Source organism: Ursus maritimus, unplaced genomic scaffold (assembly GCF_017311325.1).
Source record: "Ursus maritimus isolate PB19 unplaced genomic scaffold, ASM1731132v1 scaffold_32, whole genome shotgun sequence".
Lineage (NCBI taxonomy): Eukaryota > Metazoa > Chordata > Mammalia > Carnivora > Ursidae > Ursus > Ursus maritimus.
In genome coordinates this window covers 18,096,872-18,105,940 of record NW_024425786.1, presented here as the reverse complement: position 1 = coordinate 18,105,940, position 9,069 = coordinate 18,096,872, and the positions used below count along the sequence as shown (strand labels likewise).

The following is a 9,069-nucleotide window of genomic DNA, read 5'->3' as shown; positions in this document are numbered from 1 at the left end:
TATTGATTCAGTGGCCGAATAAGGCAGCATCCGCTCAGTTAGGAAAGGCACCTGTCAGAAGTGAAATACTCCACTGTGTTGCGAGATCCCTGTCCCAGGAGACCGGCCGCAGACTCCTTGAGAGTGGGGACCGTGACAATGTGTTTAGTAGCACCTCGACTTGCACATAGGAGCCCTTAAATGATGTTTATTGAGTTATCTTCATTAGTAAAAACAAAACACTAAAACCCCTTTCTTGGCCTCCCCTTACCTCGCTACCTCTCCCCCCTACTCCACTTCCAAGCTTTCATTTAGCAAAAGAACATATAACAAGGGATAATTCCTCTAGTAATTCCAGGAAGATTCCAGTATGGGCAGAAGAGTTTGGTTTTAGGGATGGAACATTCCAAACAAACAAACAAAAATTTTTTCTAAAGCAGAACACTTCAGGGAAACATATCTATTTGGGGTTTGAGTCCTTCAGGAAATGGCTTTCCCTGGTGGGATGGCATTCCATCCCTTGCTCCTTGGGCATAAGGTTTACAGGAAATGAAACAGGAATCCTTAAAGCTTTGATGGGCTCTGAAAGGGGTCCTTTGGCCCCAATCATGGGAGCCCAAAGGGGGCTATCAAAGTAGCTTTGCCCCTATTGTCAGTTTGGAAGCCATACTCCTGACCTCTGCTCTCAGACACATGGACAAGCCTGTCCTCCTGTTTGGCCCATAAAAGAACCCATGTTTTTTGAGCCAGGATGTTAGGGAAGAATGTGGTACGACAGAGAGAGGGACTTTGGAGTCAAAGACGTGGGTTTGCGTCTTCTCTTTGCAACTTAACTAGCTGTGGGACTGTGGACAAGTACCTTTCTGTTGGAGTTTGCAATTCTTACCTGACAACAGAACAAATAATTCCTCCCAGGGTTATTAAGAAAAATAAGTCCAATGAGATAATTTCTGTGAAAGCATCTTGCCAAGTACCTGGTTGGTCGGTGGATATTTAAACACAGTAGGGAGAAAAGATGTTTGGGGAGGAAGAATTTGCCAGTATTTTTCTAGACTTATCCAAGTAAGCATTTTTATAGTGGGATGACATGACTCTGTGACCTTGGGTCAGCCTTCTTACCTTCCTGACCCTCAATTTGCCCTCAGAAGAGATTTCTGACTCCAAGAGGAAGAGACCCCTAGAATTTGAGGTTAAAGGTCAGAGTGTGTCATTTTCTGCAACAGAATAAAGATTTATTACCTTGTTTCCAAGATGCCTTCAATTGTAAGGTGCACAATTGATTAAACAACAGCTTTTGGAGAGAGAAAAAAATACTACATTAATGGACCTATCCATTTTAAGACATATTCTGATTTCAGAATCATTAACATGGGAACAAATATGTCTCACAATTGAAGAAATACTGTAACAATAATGCTGGCTCTCATTTATTAAGTGTCTCCTGAGTGCCAGGCACCACCCGAGCTACTCTACCAAGTTCTTGACTAATTAAAGTAAGTCTGTGAGTCTTATGGTTAGCAAACCCGATATGGAGCGCTCACGTGACTCTTCCAAGGCCACACAACCAGGAGGTAGGGCTTGGAAGGCAAGCTTTCTTAATTTCAAAATGCTTTCCCCTCTCAATAGATTGTTCTCTGGGCTAAGGAGATCAGCTCTGTACAGAAAAATGGTTTGCGAATGTGGTGCTTTGAATGTTCCCTGAATCTCTGCAAGGTGATTGGGAAGGACACAGGTAACTGGGAAGGACACAGGTGACTGGGAAGGACACAGATAATATAAACGGAGTTGTAATCTTATCAGTCTCTAATACTGGTCCTTGGAGGGAAGGTGTGACCTGGAGAGAGAGAGGATTGCTCAGAATTCAAACAGAGGGAAGCCAAGAAATGCGACTTGAGTCAGGCTCAATCCAGCCCCAGAGGGAGAGGAGGGGCTCTGACACCGCCCCAGGACACCGCAATAGGCTTTTGCCCCAGAGGCCATCATTCCTCAAGGTCACCCTATTCCTTCTCCTCTGACTCTTTACTAAATGAAGTAGAAAACTTTCGAGAACAATTGTCTTTCCCATAACCTTTCTTAAAGACAGAGAAATCTGCTGACTGTTTGCACGAGCTAGCTAGCGGTCACCTAGTCCCGGAACAAGTTATAAATTAACAAGCTGGTTTTGGGTTAGTTAGCCCAAGTGAGTTCCCCTGTGCCTGATGAATGGCATTGAACGTTTTGAGCAGAGTATAACCCTTATTCTGATAGGACCCCAGTGGCAGACCCTGCTCTCGGGAGCTGCTCTGACCCCCGACTCCTGACCAGAAGACTCCTGGGCTGTCTGTCTAGCAACTGTGTTTGGGAGAGAGAGCCACACCCACTTCAGTGGATTCCCAACAGAGCTCTACCTCATCAGAGCACAAAAGAATGTCCCACAGCTTTTTGCAAGGGTGGCACCAGGGACAGGGACACAGCTAGGGTGGGGCAGGGCAGGGCAGGGCAGGGTTGGGGGTTGCCTGAAGCATCCGGAATTGCATGAGATGCCCCTTGTTGACCCAACCGGAAGGAATTCATAGTGAAGCTGCCAGAGGAGAAATGTGCGTCTGGGTCTTGACTGGAGAAGGCTCTTTGGACGGTGGCCAAGAAAGCACCAAGGTGGGGGGGGGGGTCACCGAGTATCCACGTGGACGTCAACAGGGCTGAAGGTCACAGTAGCAGGGTGTTGGCTGCTGTTGTTGTTTGGGCCCAAGGCAGAAGGGGAGGCTGGCTTGGGCCCCTTGGGCTCCAGCTCCCGCCTCGTCCTCATTTTCCTGGAATGAGATAGGCATGCATGCTTGAGTCTTCCATCTTGTGTGCCCTAGGATTTGGGCTCTGGCAAGGAGATTAAGGCAGATCATCATGAAATCACGTTGCTTGATTCCCAACCACAGAATTTTACAACTGGAAGGGACCTTGGACGTCAGCTACCTGTCCCTTTCATTTTTTGTGGCACCTCGATTAGATATTTCATTTTATTTTTCTTCCCATTAATGAATGAGTAAAGTGTCAGATAGGTGATTACATGACAGACAAAACGAAGATACTATGATCTTTTTTCTGTTCAAAGTTGTCGTGTGAGTTAAATCTTGCAGTTTCAATATGCTTGCCAAGTCGATTGCTAGAAATATCTTAAGAACTTTTGGCATAGTTGAGAAGAGAATGGACTTGAAATGTATATCCTAGCTTTCATTTCATATGCCAGAAGATTCAATGACTACAACAATCATTAATTCTAATGTCTACATGAAATTTCATCTTGTTGACCTAACGTAACACCTTTTTTTTTTTAATTTCAAATGTTCAGAAAAGTTTCACAAATAGTACAATTAATACCTGAGTATCCTTTACGGAAAGATTCACTGATTGCCAGCAGTTCGCTACATTTGCCTGCTTTGCGTGTGTCCCTCTCCATTTATACGCGCGTGCACACACACACAGACATATACACAGAGCGTTTTTTTAAATCCTGAACTACTTGAGTCAGTTGCAGACGTCATGCCACCTCCCCACTAAATACTCCTCAAAACAAGGGCATTCTCCACGTTACCATCACTCAGTTGTCCCACTTGGAGAACCTTCCATTTTAAAATGACAAAATCGAGGTACAGAGAGGTTAAGTGACTTGCCTGCCTCTCTCAGTTGCAGCCCAGGCATCATTGTAAACAGGGTGGGGTGGGTGGAGGCTCCATCCAAATTACAACCTAGGAAAGGGGCTCAGAGCTCCAGCGCTGAGGGACAGGAATGAAGGGCAGACATTGTGGTTGGATGCCACTTCCTGGCCTGGGACAGATCCAAATTGTAATACCCTCAAAATTTCAAAAATAACTTATAAAGTGTTATTATTATTACATATAGTGATGGGAGTATTTTCTTTGAAACCACATATACTGGGTTTAAATCCCAACTCTCCCACTGAGGTTGAGTAACCTCGGACTTGTTGGCTCATTTTCCAGTGTGTGTTTCACACCTATAAAATTGGGGGATATAGAATTACCCACCTGGTGGGGTTGTAGTGAGGATTAAATGAGTTAACACATGCAAGGAGCTTAGAATCATGCCTGGCACATAGTAAGAGGTCAATATATGTATCTATTATACATATATAATAGACACATATATTATATACATATATAATATAAAGCATATAACATGTTTTATAAATAACATTATTATAAAAACAATGCATGTTTGCACCGCCTCAAAAATAAAGAAGTATACCCCCTCCCCCTGCAAAAACCAACCAACCAACCAGCAATCCCATCATGCAGACACACTGGTTTTAACACCTTGCCGTGTATCATCTGAATCTTCCTTGGTTGTGTGTGTGTAACCCGCATGTATAATCATAATGCACATATTACTTTTGTAAACTTTGCCGATACATTGTAAACAGCTTTCCTCATCAATGAACCCACTTCTACAATATCTTTTTCTTTTTTTTTAATGGCTTCCAAGTTTTCTATGATGTGGTTGTGTTTACAGTCTATTTTGATTTCTCGCCTGGGAAGAATAGACTTCTAGCAAAGTTGTGACTTCGAGGCGCTAACACAACATTTATTCTTTATGCAATCACATGATATTATTTCCTCTTATTTGGTCCCAGAAAGTGGAGTTGGGGGTGCAGGCATTCCAGTATTTGTCCTCTCAAATACCTTGGTGATCTGTTCAACACAACCTAGCAGAGGCTCCCCGAGAGAAAAGGATTGGAACATATTCCTCTGTTACCCTAAGTTACTTTACCACAGTGCTCAAGGCCATTAGCATTTCATGATCATTATTATATTTAACAAATATTTCTGCAAGTACAAAAATATTTGGTCACCATGAAGTTCCTACAGAGAACGGATGTTAGAAAAGGACCCACAGAGGGTTAGAGCGTTTGATGATGGACTCATGGATGCTGCGGGGCACACGGCTGGCGCCCACAAGCGTCAGTTCCCATTCATTCTGACATCACTGAAGGGACGAGACCATCAGAGCCCAGGGCACCCCATACCTGTTGTACATCTTCAGCAGGATGAGAACCACGGTGAAGATGACGATGACAATTACCACAATGGCAGCAACGATGGCTCCAGAACCTATGAGGAGAGGGGTGGAAATGGCAAACGTGCAAACTGAAATGAAGGAAGGCATCCAGAGACTGGGACGGGGACCTCCACCCGGCACCTCGCATCCTCATTGGATCAGGCGGGGAGAGAATGTGCTGTCCTAGCACCCTGACTGCTGACCCCACGACAGAGACCCATCTGGAGTGGCAGGGCACCCTTCCCCCCAGTGGGGCTTGGAGGGCACTGTCCTCAGCACATCACCTGCCAAAATCCTGTCTCAGGCTGTCTTGTTGTTATCAGTCCTGACACAGCGTCCAACTTCCTTTGCGAAACAGGCAAGCAAAACACCCTTCCCTCTTTTTGATAATACAAAAGTAGTACGTAATTTTGTAGTTCACTTTGAAAATTCAAATATAAGCAAAAAAAGAGAACTCATTGCCCTAGGAACCACTGATCATCTACACATATATACATTCACCGATGCGTTCACGTATATGCATATATGCATATTAAATACCTCTCTACCCACATTTTTTGAGTAATTTATTTTTTTTATTTCTTTTTTTAAAAGATTTTATTTATTTATTTGACAGATAGAGACAGCCAGCGAGAGAGGGAACACAAGCAGGGGGAGTGGGAGAGGAAGAAGCAGGCTCATAGCGGAGGAGCCTGATGTGGGGCTCGATCCCATAACGCTGGGATCACGCCCTGAGCCGAAGGCAGACGCTTAACACCTGCGCCACCCAAGCGCCCCTTTTGAGTAATTTATTAATCTTATGTCTGAAAATCCACCTTAAGGAAATAGTCATAAAAGTGGAAAAGCATGCACTTGATAACAATGGAACCGTGTTCCATGTACAGTTTTACAACCATATCCTAATCATCTTCCATGTAATTACATTGTTTTTCGTGACTTTTGATGGCTACACAGTCCTCCATTGTTTGGATGTGCCATAATTTGTTTACCAATTCTGTACTGAGGATATTTATGTTGTTTTCAATTTTATACCATGAAAAACAAGGCTATAATGAATGTCCTTGTGGCTTAATATCTCAGATTCTAATTTCAATATCGGCACCCAGTCCCCATGGCCACCTCTAACTCTGTGTTCAAGATCAACGTCCTTGTGGGAATGGAAATTGAAAATGCAAAAAAACATAAAGGGGGGTCATACTTTAAGCCAATCTATTTAATTCTGGGGAGTTTATCTTAAGGAATAATCCTAAATACAGAAAAAGCTGTATGAATGAAGATGTTAATTACAACGTTATTTAAATTCTAAATACGGGAACGGTTCAATAAGGTTTGCCATGCCTGGGGCACCTGGGTGGCTCAGTCGGTTAAGCGTCTGCCTTCAGCTCAGGTCATGATCCTGGAGTCCCAGGATCAAGCCCCACATTGGGCTCCCTGCTCAGCAGGGAGTCTGCTTCTCCCTCTGCCCCTCGCCCCACTCTCATGCTCTCTCTCTCTCAAGGAAGTAAATAAATAAATAAAATCTTTAAAAAAAAAAGGTATGGCATGCCTACCCCATGAAATATTATACTATAATTTGAATAATGTGAGGAAAAGAGAATATGATACTATGTACACACCCACATATGCACATTATGTTGCAACCATTAAAATACGTGCATACAAGCATAATGGTGAGTAAAAGAAGCCAGATATAAAAGGGTATGTATGGTGTTTCCATTTCCATAACGCTCAAAACCAGAACTAATGTCTGGCGGCAGAAGTCAGAACAGCGGGATCCCTTGACCAGGTGGGGACGGTGTGGCAAGGGGCGCTGGGACTCCTGGGATACTGGTGCTGGTCCACTTCTTGATCTGCGGGCTGGTTACACAAACGTGTTCATTTTGTGAAAATTCACCGAGCTGTGCACTTAGGATTTGTGCATTTTCTTCAAATGCATGTCATGGTCTTATGAAAAGACTAAATAAAAACAAGAACAAAACTATGTCCAAATATTCACAGGAAGAATGACGGGAAGGAAAGAAAAAGGGGCTGGGGTGGGGAATCTGTCTTGGAATAACTATTTTTTGTTTCCTTCCTGGGGAGTCCTGTGGTGATGCTTTAATCCACGGTTTTTCAACCTTGTCTGGATAACCCTTTGCTGTGGGGACTGTTGTGTGCCCTGCACAACATCTAGAAGCATCTCTGGCCTCCCCTCACTAGACCCCATTAATACCGCTTCTTCCTCCCCTCCAGCTGTGACAAGTGTCCAAACATTGTCATACGCTCCCCCGGTAGTAAAGTGGCCAGATAAAGTACTGGATACCTAGTTAAGTTAGGATTTCTGACAAAACATAAATAATGTTTGGTATGTCTCAACTATTGATTGCATGGCACGGCCTTATACCAAACAAATACTGCTTCTCTTCAATTCAATTTTAACTGGGTGCTCTGTATTTTACTTTCAAAATCTGGCAATCTTATCTAGGGGGCAGAATCGTCTCGCTGAGAACCACTACTTTTAGTTAAATAAAAGCAGACTCATTCCCATCTGCTGACAGAGATTCGATCTACCCTGCATTTCCTTTCAGAACTGTTCCGGCCTACGTCAGCAGGCCTGGCAAGGAACAGGCTGACACGCGGGACCCTGTCCCAAGAGTGACCCTTGCTGGATCTCCACAGAGGACACACGTCCTACCAGTAATCGGCTTCCTGCCAGGACCTTGGGCTGGGGCTGTTATCACCGGGGACACACTCGCGTGTGTCGGGAGTCCTGTTCCACGGGCAGGGGTATGTGCCAGATCAACAGGAATGACGGAAATGGGCCCAACTTGCCCTAATGTGATTCATTGGCTTTCTGAAGAGTGGCTGTTAAGTTTTTCCTTCCAGGGACCCCGTTATTCCTGGCAGATGTCTCCCCCGGACTACTCCCACCTACACTCATTTACTCCTTTGTGAATTGATGGGATGTTTTTACCTTCCAAAAATTGTATGACTAGTATGAAAGTAGTTACATTTTAAGGTGACTCGTTTAGGGACATCTTACAGGAGATTCAACTGTCCATTGCCCTCTAGACCCCAGAACTCCCTGATGATAATAGTTGTCACAGCAGTAATGATCGTAATAATACTCATTAAGTAGTTCGTGTGCATCGAGGCTACTCTAAGCTCCTTACGTGGATCACCTAGCTTAGTACTCACACCATTAACGTGTGTGATGCTAATGGTAGCTTCGTTAATATCCCCATCTTACAGACAAGGAAACAGACACAAAGCAGTGAGGTCATATGCCCAAGGTCGTGGTGGGCATAGGGTAGAAGTGAGACTGGGACCCAGGCAGTCTATCTCCAGAGCCCACACTCTTGACCTCTACACCAGGAGCTGACCGCAGTCCTCGTCCCACCATCCCTCCCCTGGCCGCCAAGCCACGTTGACCTTACTCTTATACAGAAAGTCCTCTTCTCTGGTGGTCACGTTCAAGGAGAAGAAGGTAGTACCCCCCAAAGGGGTGGCTGTGGTCATCTCGATCCTGGGAAGAACAAAGACGAAATTTCGTTTAACACCGGCGCGAGCTTTACAATGACTGTATGATACCTCTTTTGTCTTCCCCTGTAAATACAAGGCCTTTGACCATGTCCTATGAAGAATTAAAAACAACGTCTGACACGTATAAAGAATTTCATTGTTCAAAACAGCTTAAATTAATCCAACAATATTTATTAAATTTTTCCTAACTAGGTGTCACCCAGAATGTCCAAACTGATCTTCTAGAAAACTGTGCGAGGGAGGCTACGATTGTCATTTTACAGATGGAACTGAAGCCCCCAAAGCTTCGCGGAGCCCCAAGTTTGAATTTAACCCAGGACAGCCATCTCCCGTGCTGGTGGGATTCTCAGCATGTCGCGACGATGCCTGTTTTCAGAAGCTTTGCAATCTAAGGCGGCAAACATACATCAATAAATACATAAATACATCAGTAAATACACAAGCGAGCAGCTGGAAAATTTAACTATGTTATTAAGCAGTCCGTGACATGAGCCGTCCCTGGGCTGTGAAGGATGGCTTCAA

At 44.3% G+C, this 9,069-nt stretch overlaps 1 protein-coding gene across 1 annotated transcript; it reads right to left on the bottom strand.

Moving 5' to 3' along the window:
* On the bottom strand, positions 1-8,523 carry LOC103666785 (non-compact myelin associated protein). Its single transcript, XM_040619373.1, has 3 exons — positions 8,442-8,523; positions 4,994-5,078; positions 1-2,768 (listed from the first exon to the last, which is right to left on the bottom strand). The coding sequence occupies exons 1-3, from the start codon at positions 8,521-8,523 to the stop codon at positions 2,627-2,629; spliced, it is 309 nt and encodes a 102-aa protein (XP_040475307.1). The 3' UTR covers positions 1-2,626.
* Between the last annotated feature and the right edge of the window lie 546 nt (positions 8,524-9,069).

Bases quoted from the DNA above. Each gene is read 5' to 3' on its own strand.
- LOC103666785 (XM_040619373.1), bottom strand. From the start codon at position 8,523: ATGACCACAGCCACCCCTTTGGGGGGTACTACCTTCTTCTCCTTGAAC. The intron at 5,079-8,441 runs GTAAGGTCAACG...CTCTCCTCATAG, and splicing joins AGAGGACTTTCTGTATAAGA to GTTCTGGAGCCATCGTTGCT. The intron at 2,769-4,993 runs GTATGGGGTGCC...ATCTCATTCCAG, and splicing joins CTGCTGAAGATGTACAACAG to GAAAATGAGGACGAGGCGGG.